General features: G+C 45.7%; 1 protein-coding gene across 1 annotated transcript; it reads left to right on the top strand.

Annotated features, from left to right (window-relative positions):
• Positions 1–1,548: 1,548 nt before the first annotated feature.
• LOC125413470 (glycosyl-phosphatidylinositol-anchored molecule-like protein) lies at positions 1,549–11,852 on the top strand. The gene is made up of 4 exons (XM_087898711.1): positions 1,549–1,685; positions 7,236–7,420; positions 8,556–8,663; positions 11,410–11,852. The coding sequence occupies exons 2-4, from the start codon at positions 7,255–7,257 to the stop codon at positions 11,697–11,699; spliced, it is 564 nt and encodes a 187-aa protein (XP_087754837.1). The 5' UTR covers positions 1,549–1,685; positions 7,236–7,254; the 3' UTR covers positions 11,700–11,852.
• The last annotated feature ends 3,821 nt before the right edge of the window (positions 11,853–15,673 follow it).

The raw sequence follows: 15,673 nt of genomic DNA on the forward strand, positions 1-15,673 counted from the left end.
TGAAATGAGGAAATATTGTGTGTTGGAGGACTCATGAAGAGAGGACTCATCAAAAATGAGTAGAGATCCCTGACAGAGAGCTGAAGTTCAACTATGGACTGACACAGATTTATGTGGGAAGGGGACTACTTGGGTTGTGATCACGAGGTCCTTCTGATGTCGGGCAGCAGACAAGTCTCAGGGCTGTGGATGCTAAAGCAGTCAGGGTGAGTTCCACAGTGGAGGACCTACATAATGGCTGCAGACTGCCAGGGAACAAGCAGCAGCAAGGCCTCCAGCCTTCAGCCCAGGACTTCCAGCAGGGTGTTGCCAGTGGGGCTCACTTCACACAGCTCTATGTGGTTGAACACAGTGGTGATGACAGTCTTGTTCTCTATGGAGCCTTGCTTGAATGGACCATCTGATCCATGCTGGAGAACATGTCATCAAGGGCTCCTGAAATTTTACATGGATTCCCAAGTTTGGAAAACTAGGGAAAGGGTTGGGAAGGAGTTCATCCTGGAGTTGTGAATGTGGGCACTCTTTTGTGTCCTTAGTCCTCCCTGGAGTCACAAAGAACATAGCTTCTGGTCACTCTTTCATTTAGACCTTGGTAACATTTAGTGTAATATTAGAACAAGAACTGAACAGGACATTTTATTTGCATAGCTGCCTGTCCTAGGACTAAATTGTCAACTGGGGAGGGGCAGTGATAGATGTAAAGATGGTAACAATCCATAGACTGGTAAAAAGAAAAAAAAAACTACAGTTGGGTTTTTCCCCCAAAAAACGTTTCCACCATCCTACTCCCATCCTCCTTCCTCTCACAGCTGCTTCCCAGTGCAGTTCTCTACCCAAGCCACCCCAGGGCTGCAGTGCTCAGAACCTGGCCTAGACTAAGGCAGTGACCGACCAGCTCCCAGGATAGCAGCGGTCCCTTCAAGAATCTTTTCTTTTCCTAAAAGGTCGGTCAAGTAAAACAGCTGAGCTCTTCAAAGCTGTCCACCCCAGTTGCCGAGGAATTTGTCAGCTCCAAACCTCTTGGTGCCCTTCTCTCGGGGTTCTGAGCCCTTCTTCTAACCCTTCCGATCTCCATCCATCTCTCGGTGCACGTTTGTAGAGCTCTGACCCTGTCTTGCTGCAGTTCCGTCCGGGTTCTGACTGTCTTGGTGCTCTTCCTTTCCGGTTCTGACACCTCAGTACTACACCTCTCTTTGGTCCACTTTGCCCCACAGCACTCCATCCCTCTCGTGGTGTGCCTGTCTCCAAATGTCTATTGCTGCCCTTCTATCAGAACTCAGTATCTCTTGGTGAACTTGCCCTCAGGGTTGGACCCTCTCATGAATCTTGGCGTGCTTTTTCCTCTGGGCTCTGACCCACGGAATTCAGGGGCCCTCACTTTCGGCTTGGACTCTTCTTTGGTACCATATTTTAGGGATTCACCTCTCTTAACAAGCATCCCTTAGTTCTCAGAGCCTCTCTGGGCATCCTCCCCTCCCAAGATTGGAACCTTGAGGGAAAAACACAGAGAGAGTCGGAACCGTGAGGGAAGGGCACCAATTCAGGGTCAGAGGTCTACGGAAGTGAACAAAAAGACCGTTGGAGAGCTGAGGGGTTAGAAGACGGCTTCAGAACTGTGAGGCAAGGGCTTCAAGAAAGTTGGAAATCTGAAGGAGAAGTGCCGACAAAGAAATTGGGACACAAAGGCAGGTCACCAAAACTAAGTTGTAGCCCTGATATAGGAGTGCCAAGAGAGAACTTGGAACCCGGAGGCAAGGTTGACAAAGAATGACATGAAATCTGAGGGAAGGAAGCCAGCTACCCCGAAGTATGGACATCAGGGGAGGGTTAGAGCCTAGATAGAGGGTGTGCCAAGGGAGATTGGGCAGCCGTGAAGAAGAGGTGCCAAGACAAACTTGGATCCATAGGGAAGGGATCCAGGAGAGGTTTTAGGTACTCGCAGAGTTAACCCAGAGAGTTGAAGCCCTAAAAGAAGGGCTCCAAAGAGGTTTCAGAGTCCTGAGGAAGGGCATAAAGAGAGGTTGAGAGAGAGTTGTAGCTTTTAAGTAAGTGCACCAAGACATGCTTTGAGTCCTGAGGGATAAAGAGAGAGAGGAAGAGGATCCGAGGCTTGATAGAGGGGGTACCAAGTAACAGAGTTCTGAGGCTACAGAAGAGAGGATCAGGACCCTGAGGGAAGTGTATCTAGAGAGTTCAGCCTTAAGGAAGGACACCAAAGACTTTTGAAATCCTGAGAGTGGGTCAAAGCCTTGAGAGAGGGGTGGCTAGGGATCCTTGGTGCCATGAGGGAGCAGTTGCTATGTCAAGAAAGAGGGAGTCCTGAAAGTGTGGCACTAAGAGAGTCAGATTCCTGAGGGAGTAACTGAAAGAGAGGATAGGAGCCTTGAGATAGAATTGTCAAGGGAGCTTCAGAGCCATAGGGAGAGGGACAAAGACAGGATAGATCAGAAGGTGGGACTGAGAGGTGGTAAAAACAAAAAGGGAAAGGGAGACATACACACACACACACACACACACACAGAGAGAGAGAGAGAGAGAGAGAGAGAGAGAGAGAGAGAGAGAGAATGTAGGGAGGTGGGAACCTTAAATTAAATACACCAAAAGATGGCTGGAACCTGTAACATGAGGGGGCTTGCTCGTTGGGGTTTCTGTCCCGCCTGGTATCCCACAGCGAGCAAGCCCCAAAGAAAATCACACAAATATCTCCATAAGTTATAAAACTGATTGGCCCAGTAGCTCAGGCCACTTTTTAGCTCTTGTAGCTTATATTAACCCACTATTCTTATCTATGTTTGCCACATGGTTCGGTACCTTTCACAGCCAGCAAGATTATGTCTTTCTTCTTGGTGGTCTGGGCAGAAGTGCGGGAAGAGCTTCCTTCTTCCCAGAAGAAATACTCCTGTTCTCATCGCCCTGCCTCTACTTCCTGTCTGCTTGATCTGCCTATACTTCCTACCTGGCCAATCAGTGTTTATTTAAAACATGATTAACAGAATACAGACAATTATCCACACCATTTCCCCCTCTTTTTTTTTAAAAAGAAAAAATCCATAGTCCATTTTTTGGAATTGTGGGTGTGGTTTTCCAGGCTCCTTCCAGCTGGCTGGGTATGCTGGTAATCTTATGGGGACCTAAAGAAAATTTAGAATTATGATTAAGTCCTGACTGGATTATCCTGTGAGGCTTGATCCTCTCAGGCAGCTGTCTTTAATCTGTTCTGGATGTAGAACTCAGACATCCGGGCCATCTGATCCTACCAGAAATTTCTCAGGTGGTTTTCCTTGATCAAACCTGATTTTTTTTTAAATTCAGAACTAATCCGGTCTTTCATTTCCTATGGAAACAAAAGCAAAATCTCTTCTCCAAAGTAACATACCTTTTGACTTCAATTTTGAAGTCAAGGTATTTTCATAATATCTATCTTGGATTAGTTCAGCAGCATTTATAAGCAAATATCTTTTAGCAGCTATTGCTCCTTCCTCAGCATTCAAATAATTCAAAGAGAGCATATTAATATACAGTATCAAGATTCTCTGTGTATTTTCCATCTTTATGTGGCTTTACTTTAACCTCTATTTCTTTTATTTTTACTTTTACTTTTTGAGACAGGTTCTCTGTATATCTTTGTCCTGGAATAACTCTGTAGACCAGGCTGTCCTTGAACTCACAGAGATCCACTTGCCTCTGCCTCCCAAGTTCTGGGATTAAAGGTGTCTACCACCACACCTTGAATTCACAGAGGTCTGTCTGTCTCTGCCTCCCAGGCATTGGGATTAAAGGTGTGTACCACCACACCCTACTACTCTCTTTCTTTCTTTTTTATTTTTGAGGACTTTAACCTTTAGCCTGCATATATTTTTAACACACTGAAACCATTTAGAGGTTTTCTTCATCTTTGAATCTCTCTTTACTATATCTCTCTTTTTCTGACCACATGAGTCTTTATGGAGAGGATTAAAATGGTGGCTTTGACGGCTGGATCCATCCCGTTCCTTAGCTTTCCAGCCTCATGGTGGAGGTACTGGCTGTAACCCTTTTTATTGCCACAACTCTGGCGTTTCAAGGTTCCTGCCAGCAAGCAAGCTGCAGCATTCTGCTCACAGACCACACTCAGTCAGACTGCCTGCCTGAAAGAGTCAGAGTTTGCCCTGGCAGGACAGCCCAAAAAGCCACATTTTAAGATGGCGCAGCTTTTTTCCTGCTACAGCTGAAAACCCAAAAGCATGCAGTCAGTTTTTATCAACACTATTTAAGTATTTTTGTGGCAGGACCTCTTAAAGAGCTGCAGGGTTTTGCAGCTAAAGCTGAGGTAGGAAGCCTCTCTTAGATGAGAGCACTTCCTTGCCTCTAGCAAGCAGAGCAGACCCAAGAACTTGCTGCTACCAAGAAAACATGCTTTACTCTATTCTTTCTCAATCTTTCTTAGGCTTTCTGTGGATGCAGTTATTCATGTGGGCACCATTCTGTAAGATGAGGGCTGGCTTGTTTGTTGGGGTTTCTGTCCTACCAGGTACCCCACAGCTAGCAAGTCCCAAAGAAAATCACATAGAGATCTCCATAAGTTATAGAACTGATTGGCCCATTAGCTCAGGCTTCTAATTAGCTCTTGTAGCTTAAGTTAACCCATTATTCTTATCTATGTTAGCTACATGGCTCGGTACCTTTCACAGCCAGCAAGATTACGTCTTGTTCTTGGTGGTATGGGCAGGTGTGTGGGAAGAGCTTGCTTCTTCCCAGAAGAAATACTCCTGTTCTCAACGCCCCCGTCTCTACTTCCTGTCTGGTTGACCCGTCTATACTTCCTATCTGGCCAATCAGCGTTTATTTAAAACATGATTAACAGAACACGGACAATTATCCCACACCAGGAACCCTTTTTAAAAACGTTGATGAGGATGAGATTTGTGGGGGTCAGAATCTTCAGTGAAGGCCAACAAGCAATCAGAGCAAAAAGGAGGGACACCAAGAAACGTTTAGAGCCCTGAGAAAGGTAAAACAGATGTTGGAAACTCTGAGGGAGAGGTGCCAAGAGAAACTGGGGTCCTTGGAGGTAGAGGTCCCAGAAAATTTGGGAACTGAAAAAAGGCCTGAGAAAGACTTGGAACCCTGAGAAAGCTCTGGGCTCCTCTAAAAGGACACCCAGAGAGGTTGACAGAGATACACCAAGAAATGGGTGGAGCCCTAAGAAAGAGATGATAAGGGAGGTGGGAGCCCCGAGGAAATAGTACCAAGTGTCAACACCATGAAAAGGTCAGAGTGAGGGAAGCAGGAGTGAGAAATACCTAAAGAAATCCAGAGCACAGAGGGTAGGGTGCCTAAGGCTGGAGTTCTTAAGTAGGGCCACAAAACAGGAGCTGCAGCTATGATTAGAAGGAGGGGCCTCAAGGGGATCAGAACTCCGAGAGAAATGTGCAACAGAGGGTCAGAGCCCTCACTGAATTGATCCTAGAGAGTTTCTGAGCTCTGACGGAAGGGTACCAGGAGAAGTTTGGAGACCAAAAAGAGTCTTGAGAAAAGTGTGGCAGAGAAGTTCCATTAGAAGAGAGGGTTGGAATCCAAAGGAAGTGCACCAAGGGAGAACTGGAATTCTGAAGGAGGGGCCCCAAAAGAGCTTCAGAATCTGAGAGGAAAGTTCCAAGAGAGGTATTGATAGCTAAATAAGGGGTCCAAGATGGTTAGAGCTCTGGGGACAGAGGAACCTGGGGATTCAGAGCATTGAGACAGGATAGGAGCTCTGAGGAAAGGACCTAAAGTGAGTGTGAGATCATTGAGAAACGGGTGTCAGGAGAGTTTGGGAGACTTCTTGGGAAGGTGCCCTTTGTGATTCAGAACCTGGAGGAGGGTCACAAAGAGAGATGAGGATGAAGAGGGCCAAGAAAGGCTCAGAGCCCTGAGGATGCTAATAGGATGGACACTTAGAGGGAAGCAGACCAATAGAAGTTCCGAGGCCAGAGGGAAGGCTATGAAGAGTAGGAGGCTAGGAGGAAGGCACCAGGAGTTGCTTAGAGCCCTTAAAATGGGCTCCAGGAGAGGCTCCAAGCCCAGTAGGAAGGGAGCCAAAGAGGGCTGGATTGCAGAAAGAGGGGCACCAAGAAAGCGTTAGAATCAAAGGTAAGGATCCTAGGCAGTGAGGGAAAGTGGGGGGGCGGGAGAGACATACAAACATACATACATACATAGAGAAAGAGAGAGTTGGATCCTGGAGAGAAGGACACTAAGAGAGGGTCGGGGTGCTGAGGTAGTGGTGCTAAGATTTGGTCAGAGAATTGAAAGAAGGATCCCATTATGTTCAAGGACTAAGAAAAGGGCACCAAGAGATGATCAGAGAAGATCAGAGCCTCAGAACAAAGCTCAAATAGGAAAGTCTGGAGCAGAGGCACACAGATAGAGGGCCTGGGGGAGGAGCGCCTAGAGAGTGCCAGGGTCTGAGGAATGGCAGTCATAGAGGTTCAGAGCCCTGCAGGAGGAATGCCAAGTGAGGGGTTTCAATCTTGGTTGAACCACTCAGAATAATGATCAGAGCTGTGACTGAGGAATGGCACTCCAGAGCGTGTAACCTGAAGGAAGGAATGGAGGTACAGAGACACTAGTGTGGGGACAGTCTTCAGGATGGTTCCCCAAAAAAAGAAGATGTCACTCTTCTTCCTCAGGAAAGGCCTTCTAGAATGTTCCCCGAGTACAGACATGTCAGTGGGGCCAGCGGCTTGAGAGGTGCTAACAGAGCTTGAGTAACTAACCTGGAACATTCCAGAAGGGCACATTAGATTCCAATTAAGCAGTCAAGTTCCAGCTATGAGATGAGGAGATCAAGCCCAGTGGGACAGTTCTATAAGGAAAACACAGGGGATTCAGCAGGATGATTCTAGAATGGGGGAGCAGGAAGATGAGAAAAGGTTTCTAACAAGGGTAGGGAAACCTTAAATCCACTGTTAGCATAGAAGGGCAGGTTAGGAGAGGAGGATGTGGACTATGCCCATGGGAGGAAAATTGTCTAGAAGGGGGAAGATGGCAGAACCATCAGGACAGTTTCAGAAGTGGGAAGCAAGATCCATATATGCAGTAGAGCAGGGTGGAGTAGGCAAGAGCCTGAAGTTCCTGGGGAAGGAGCATTAGGGTAGGCTGCTGATGCTGAGGCCGTGACCATGGATGCCTCCTCTGTGCATTGATGCTGGGGACATGGACCTGGGTCAAGGATTCTTGCCCTCTCTGATGGTAGTGGACCTCTTCATTTTCAGATCTGCCTGCCTGTTGGAGATGATGCTCACCTTCTTCTTGCTAATTCTCCTGGGGTTCCCAAGTGTGAACACCGTTGTCAACAGTTCCCGTGGGTTGGACAACAGTATCAGCGGGTTAGAGAAAAGTACCAGCAGGTTGGACAACAGTACCAGCGGGTTGGACAGTGCCATCCAACCTAGGCAAGGTAAGTTTGCACTCAAAACTCGCAGTGTGTTGGATGGAAAGATACTCAATTTAGAGCTGACTGGGGTTTGAAGGAGATGTTTCGAATTGGACTAGCCAGAAGCAGGTGGCAGACACCTTTACTCACTGAGATCTTATTGGCCGCCTTGTTGGTTTGAGACAAGGTTTCTTTCTCTAGTTCAAACTCCCAGAGATGTCCCTTCCTCAGTCTCAAAATCCTGAGACTATGTGTGACCCAGGACACTGAGCTGCTGCCGCTGTTGCTAATTTAACAAAGGGCCACAATCAAATTACTAAGGAAGAACTCGAGAGCCTGGACATTCCTTATCATGCACTGGGTAAATTGTATTTCTGCAAACATTAGTGTTGCTGGGCACTGGTGGTAGACACCTTTCATCCCAGCACTCTGGAGGCAGAAGCAAGTTCAGAGCCAGCATGATGCACAGAGAGAGATTCAGGACAGTCATGACTATACAGAGAAGCCCTGTCTCAGAAGAACAAAACAAAAATTAAAACAAAAGGGCATTAGTGTCTACACCAGGCAGCTGTTTACTACACATGGATCATGAGGTCACAATTACCCTTTTCTGTTTCTAACAGCAAAAACAAGGAGGGAAATTAGTTAGACCTTTATTTTGTCTCATAATAAAGTTTATTTCATCATACACTGACATGGTTTTAATATCTAAGCATGGTTAGAGTGATACTCCTGAGATTCAATAAGTTGGAAATACTGAAGGCTCCCACAGAGAGCTACTGACCGGGAAAGCCAAGGGAGCAAGTGTCCATAGCACGTCAGAGCAGGGAGAGCAGGTGCTGAGTCCAGAGAAGCCCTGGAGGATTGTGTGTCCTAGGCGGCCACTGTTCCACAGAGGGATGGACAGCTTTGAAGAGCTCAGCTGTTTGACATGTGACCAGCCTTTTAGGAAAAGGAAAGATTCTTGAAGGGACTGCTGCTATCCAGGGAGCTGGTCTGTCTCTGCCTTAGACTAGGCCAGGTTCTGAGCACTGCAGCCCTGGGGTGGCTTGGGTAGAGAACTGCACTGGGAAGCAGCCATGGGAGGAGGGAGGATGGGAGTAGGATGGTGGAAAGGCTTTTTGGGGAAAAGCCCAACTGTTGCTTTTTCTTTATTCAGTTGCGGCTATGAAATGCTATCATTGCTCTGTAGAAAATACCTTCCATTGCCCTGATATAACTGACTGCCCTGACTTGAATGCTAAACGCTGTGGGACAGTTGCCATACGTAAGTATCTGTATGCTAGTCATAGGGTGAATAATCCTTCCTACACAAACTTGGGTGTCAGGGTCAGTCTGTTGTCTCTGCAGCCAGACCCAGCACTCTTCAGGCAGCTCCTTGAACTGAAATCCTGTTCACAGGCACTAGGTTTGGCCCACTTATAGGGTAATGTGCGAGGGCTGTTCAAGGAGCCAAGAGCCTGTGGTTGACGGTAGGCTGACAGTCTACACACCCTGAGTATCCAGGGAATGAGACTGCTGTGGCCCCTCCAGGTCTTTGTCCCCAGGTGTCTCTCTATTCATAGGGGCAGACACCCTGATTCAACTTTTGTGAATCTTTGCGGGCATGTTGTTGGTTCTGACCCTGTGTATTCACATCCTCTATTGATTACTTTTCTATTGCTCTGGTAAAACAGCCTGAGCAAAACAGCTTCCAAAATAAGACATTCGATTGGGTTTTTTACTTCAGAGGGTGGGAGTCTTTAATGGTGGAGGAAAGGCATGGTGGCAGGGACAGCTGAGAGCTCACAGCTGGATCTGCAAGCAGGAGACAGAGAGAGCTAACAGGCAAAGGTGCTAGTGTTTGGAAATCCCCAAATCCTGGCATGCCTCAACAACACTCCTCCAATATGGCCACACATTCTAGTCCTTTCCAAACAATACTACAAACTGGCTACCAGGTATTCAAACATAGGAGCCTAGGGAGGTCATTCTCATTCACACTACCACACACATGAGCTAGCCAGATTCAAGCACTTAGGTGCCCATTTCCTCAGGGTGATGTCTGCCATCAAATATGCAAATGCTTGAGCTGGATCAGGGTACACAGCAGGCAAAATACATATTACTTAAGGAAGCAGTGATCTTTTGTGGAGGAGAAAGGATAGACTGCAAAGAAGATGTAGCAATCTTCAGGCCTGTACATCCAGTAACACAAGATGAAAATAACCACTGGCTGTGCAAGGAAAGGGGAAGCATTTCTAAAATGTAGGCAGTCAGGAGGCTCTGAAGTTCCCACTTTAATCCTACCTGCCGTGGTGTCTAGACTGGACAGCACAAAGGCTAAAGTCATCACGGGTCTACATGGGGGATGGAAGAACTTGGCCTGGGAAGGAGCAGACAGCAATGGTTCTGATAACACACTGCTGTTGTGTCCCAACAGTGGTTTGTCTCCTGAGACTTCGGAAGATTTGGATTTGCCCACTAGGGTTTACTTTGCCAATATCAACAACAGATAACCTGATAATACCTTTAACAGATACAAATCACCATGTGAGAACAACACAGAAATGGCCTAATGCACACATTTTCCACTTTTCTACATGGGTTCATTAAATTAATGGAGTGTGTGATGTTGAGCATTGACAAGGTCCTCATAAATGACGCTCTGTGGAGTTATTTCTCCATCACAGTGCAATTAACCTGTGAACTATAGTGAGGGAAGGGACTGCCATGTCCTTGACAGGAAGGAACTTTGCACGCAGGTCAGTAGACAGGCAACCCACCCTGAAATGAGGAAATATTGTGTGTTGGAGGACTCATGAAGAGAGGACTCATCAAAAACGAGTAGAGATCCCTGACAGAGAGCTGAAGTTCAACTATGGACTGACACAGATTTATGTGGGAAGGGGACTACTTGGGTTGTGATCACGAGGTCCTTCTGATGTCGGGCAGCAGACAAGTCTCAGGGCTGTGGATGCTAAAGCAGTCAGGGTGAGTTCCACAGTGGAGGACCTACATAATGGCTGCAGACTGCCAGGGAACAAGCAGCAGCAAGGCCTCCAGCCTTCAGCCCAGGACTTCCAGCAGGGTGTTGCCAGTGGGGCTCACTTCACACAGCTCTATGTGGTTGAACACAGTGGTGATGACAGTCTTGTTCTCTATGGAGCCTTGCTTGAATGGACCATCTGATCCATGCTGGAGAACTTGTCATCAAGGGCTCCTGAATTTTTACATGGATTCCCAAGTTTGGAAAACTAGGGAAAGGGTTGGGAAGGAGTTCATCCTGGAGTCGTGAATGTGGGCACTCTTTTGTGTCCTTAGTCCTCCCTGGAGTCACAAAGAACATAGCTTCTGGTCACTCTTTCATTTAGAACTTGGTAATGCTTATCACAATGTTTGACCCAGAACTGAACAGGACATTTTATTTGCATAACTGTGTTTCCTGAGACTAAATTGTTACCCGGGGAGAGACAGTGACAGATGTAAAGATGGTAGCAACACATGGACAGGCGAGTGTGGATATTATTACTGGAACAATAAGGCCCTCTTTGTACTTCAATGTTTCCTGTCTAGCATTCTTGAGACTGTCTTGTAGTGGAACAATCTTTATATACCCTGTGAAGAAGTGTCACTCTGAATGGTTTAGAAAAGCTGAATGGCCCAAAGCTGGGCAGGATTTTCAGGGCAAAGAGGATGCTGGGAACAAGGAGGGTGGTTTCACAGCCAGAAGAGGAGGAAGCATGACTTGTAGGGTATGAGGTAACAAGCCATGTGCTCTGTGGCAAAATGCAAATGAATAGAAATGCAGGTATTTAAGTTTTAAGAACTAGTTAGAAGTCTAAGCTATCTGCTGAACTTTCGTAATTAATAAAAATTCTTTGTGTGAATTATTGGAGATTTGACTGGTGGGACAGTATCATCTCCCTACAATGTCTCTAATTAGGGTGATGGAGCTAGTGATGTTTGACTGAGGTATTGGGTTTACAGTGAAGATCTGAAGGTGGTAATTCTCCTGATGGCTTCCTTTCTAGGTATGAACTCTCGACTGCTTTTAATCTGGAAATACTGCATGACTAACTGCTCGTTTGTGCTTGTTCAGCCTCCACCATCCTTTAGAAGGTTTAAAAACGCCCATAGCTTCTACTTTTCCTATTGCTGCTCAGATCCTCTTTGCAATGATGGAGGACCTGATAATCTAGAGAGGGACTTGCTACCCCCTCCTGTGTTTGAGGAAGATGTAATTGCAAGAGCTGTATGTCTGGGGGAGTTCAACCTTCTCCTGAGCCTTGCCTTAATCCTCTCCAGCAGCATACTGACCTGAGAAAGCCTCCTTGGTCTGTACTTACCTTCCCACAGTTGCAATCAACTTTGCTCTTTGTTATCCTTGTTAAGCAGAGATAGTGTTCAGGGCATCTGTTCGGCCCATTCATAGCTTGTTGTAAGAAAGAAATAAAGATTTGTGGGTTGAAAATGCCCCTGGCCATTGTTTTCTTGTTATACGGGACTACTCAGCCTGGAATCTCTACTCAGATCAGCTCCTTCCTCTTCTATATCCTAAGAATTCCTTCACTGGATCACAGTTTGAGAGCTTGGCACCCTTTAAACACTGTAGTCTAAATACTCATCTCACTAGGTAGGGTCCAAGGCACCGGGCAGCCTTGGAATATGAGTGTTTTGAACAAAAGACTGAAGTGTTCTGATGTCAGTCAGTATCTAGGCTGATAAGACAGATTCCAGCTAAGCTCAGATCACCAATATCCCCACTGGATCATTTCAGTCCTCAGGTTATGGGAGAAGGGACTAGGGACAGTGCCTGGAAAGGAATGGGAGCTTGACTGCTGGGCCTGCCAATCAAATCTATGTTTTCCCTATACTGTGGGACAAGTTTCTAGGCATCTGGCTTGTCTCTCCCACACCTAATGGAGTCCTTGAAAGTCCAGCTTCTAAGAAATCCCTCTCACGGTTCAATTAAAGACACCACAAAGCAAAAGAAGCTGGAAATGTGAGGGCTAAGAAATCTACTCACAACAGGTTCTTTCTATTCATGTTTCTTATTCTTTTTTCTTAATCTCTTGTTACAATCATTCCCACTAATATATATTCTTACAACAAGCAATTCCCCATTCCTAGCAGGTGTCATGACCAAAATTCTGTTCCCATAAAAATCAGGTAACAGTTCTCTCTCTCTCTCTCTCTCTCTCTCTCTCTCTCTCTCTCTCTCTCACACACACACACACACACACACACACACACACACACACACACACACACACACACATACACACACACCACATGCAGGGGGGTAGAGAGAGATCTTTGACTGTCAGCTCAAAGGTGGGACAGGCTATTGCACATCTGGTAAACTCCTTAATCGAGAAAGTTAAGAAAGGAATTAACCCATCGGGGGAATTCTAGAGGGTAATGTTAGTGCACTACACTGCATTTTTAGATGGTAGATATAAGAGTTAAAGGGTTTACTTTCCATAAAATTAGGAATAGGGCATAGATTGTTTTTTAAATCTGCTCACCACTTTTTTTCTCCCAGCATGCACAGAGGATACCGGGTAAGGAGGCAGCTGGCATAAACAGTCAGGAGGAAGCTAATGGCTCCTGATCTGCTTAGCACACTCGCCAGATACTGCAATATCTAAGGGCTTAGGTCTGGAGTTTACACTTACAGCTCTAAGCGGTAGAAACAAAGAGGAGGCCCTGATCTCTGAATTATCAATTCCAGGGTTTGCAGTTACCAGCCATTCTGATCGTGGGCAAAGGGGGTTTGTGGCTCCAGCAGGAAGTGAGTCGTTCTCTGTCCTTGAGAGTAAAACACAGCAGTAAGTTTCCTGATCTAAAATCCTCAGAAAACTGAGGAAAAAGGAGTTAGGAATCTCTTAATGAAGTTTAGTTTGGGGGCCATTATATTCCTTATCTATAAGTGAGGTAAAAGCAGGGCAGGAGCTTGAACAACAGGTAATTCTATGTCCTTGGATATCTGTGAATACCTTAAGTGTAATGCTCTTCCCTGAGCCCTAAACACTGACCAAATGCCTGCAATAGAGGTAATTGTAAGAGATCTCTGCATTTACCTAGGAGAGAGACAAAGGCCTGGCAGTGGGAAATTGTTTTCACATGTAGCCGGGGGTGTTATTAGTCAGTCCCAAAAGAACAGGAGACAGTTCTGAACTGTGGAAATTAATTCCCAAACATTAACAGAAGGGGTGTTAATTACAGTGAAAATCCACAGCCAAAGACAGCCACTTTATTCCCAAAGCAATAACACCAAAATTTTATTGATTTATGGTATAACATTTACCAGGGCCCGTGGCTCTGATACATTGCTCATCAAAAGATGGATGAGAATTACTGTATAATGTTGCAGCTTGTAACCAACCCCACCTGCTCTCACGGAGGTGACAGAATCTTACCCATGGCTAAGCCCTGGCAGTCTCTGCTCATTTTCAAATTTTATTACAATTCTATTTTATGTATATGTGTGCATGCATGTGACCCTATTTAGGTGTGGGTTTTCTTCACGTCTGAAATGCTCAGGAGTTGTGAGCATGTATGTACACCAGCACAGCCACAGAGTGTGGCAGAGAAGCAGCGAGATAGATTGAGAGATTTGCCTGAAAGAATTGCCTCTGAAGGTGGTGGTGGTGCACGCCTTGAATCCCACTACTTAGGAAGCAGAGGCAGGTGGATCTCTGTGAGTAAGAGGTCAGCCTGGCCTACAGAGCTAGTTCCAGGACAGACAGAGCTACACAGAAACACCTTGTCTCGAAATCAAAGAAAAAAGAAGGAAGGAAGGAAGGAAGGAAGAAAGGAAGGAAGGAAGGAAGGAAGGAAGGAAGGAAGGAAGGAAGGAAGGAAGAAAGAAAGAAAGAAAGAAAGAAAGAAAGAAAGAAAGAAAGAAAGAAAGAAGAAAGAGAAAGGTTTAAAGCAAGCAGTATTGGCTCTGATAGATCTGGCTCCTCGTTCTAAATTTGTGGGCCAGGGCATCAGGCTTGGATATAGGTCTGGTCTCACAAGGCAGTTGTGAGTCCAAATTCTGTGACCCACAGGCAAGAAGCACAGAGTGTCTAGGTCACAGTGCGCAGAGGAAAATCCCATTTCAGGGTCCCTCAGTCTTTGCTCACAAGATCCTCCTCAGATTGCTACCCACCTTCGGGAAGTATACCGAGGTAAACATTTGCAAGTTACCCCTGCAAGGGCATTTCAACCAAGGTGCCTCACATACTTAGCGCTGTACCTGCGTGGACACGTACAAGCACTTCCCCCTTTCACACCGAGTGTCTGTGGGCCTCTAAGTCTGGAGTTTTCATTTTGAGTGGTGCCATCCATGTCTTAACACAGATGAGGGCTCCATGCCTGTTTTGTGTGACTATAATCATTATGTTTGTTGGCTTTATAAACTACAAATCACATAATGCTCAACTCACCCATTTAATATGTAAAATTCATCTGTTTCGTATATTGTGTACATGGATTCATCCATCATCAATACAGTCAATTTTCAAATGCCTTTTCCTCAAAATAAACTTCAGAGCCATTCCCAACCCCTGTCTTGTACCATCCATGCTGTTTTACCAGTAATCAGCCTATATTAATGTACTTCCTGTCTGTATGGATGTTTGTGTTCTGGACATTATCTAAGATTGGGCTTGCATGAAGCTTGGTTTTTGACAACTTAACGAATGTGTGTGTGTGTGTGTGTGTGTGTGTGTGTGTGTGTGTGTGTGTCTGTGTTCAGTCTGTGTATGCATACATTTTAATAGAGCTATATAACTTTTGTGTTTTATATATGTATGTACATGTAATTTCTTTGAAGTGGTATAATGTTTTCAAGGTTCAACTCCCCTATCATTCACCTCTTCAAGGTGTAGCCATTGCTATCTGTTTTCATGTAAACTCACTTCCACAGGTGATAAATCCTGGCACCTGAAGTCTGTTAGCAAGGGACCACAGACTATGACTCTGTAGGTTTCCTGTCATACCTGTGAGAGCAGAAGGACTCCCCTGGGCATGCACTTGTGACCTCAGCAGCAGCGAACTCTAGCATCACATTTTTATGTTACCAGTCTTGATTTTACAGGAAAGAAATAAAGCTGTGTCCACACAAAAAGAAGGGACTCCTCACAGGCCCCAGAATATGCATTGTATTAACTCATAATCATGACATTTTTTCAAGGTATTGCTATTATTCATACACACACACACACACACACACACACACACACACACACACTTGCGGCTCTCATCTTAAAGGGAATAAGAGATAGTTTATTCGAGGGCCATGTT

Source organism: Myodes glareolus, chromosome 19 (assembly GCF_982192425.1).
Source record: "Myodes glareolus chromosome 19, mMyoGla1.1, whole genome shotgun sequence".
In the NCBI taxonomy this organism is placed as follows: Eukaryota; Metazoa; Chordata; class Mammalia; order Rodentia; family Cricetidae; genus Myodes; species Myodes glareolus.

Excerpts from the sequence above, each read along its gene's own strand:
- LOC125413470 (XM_087898711.1), top strand. The coding sequence starts at position 7,255 with ATGATGCTCACCTTCTTCTTGCTAATTCTCCTGGGGTTCCCAAGTGTG. Across the intron at positions 7,421-8,555 it reads TGCCATCCAACCTAGGCAAG|TTGCGGCTATGAAATGCTAT; the intron begins GTAAGTTTGCAC and ends TTCTTTATTCAG. Across the intron at positions 8,664-11,409 it reads CTGTGGGACAGTTGCCATAC|GTATGAACTCTCGACTGCTT; the intron begins GTAAGTATCTGT and ends CTTCCTTTCTAG.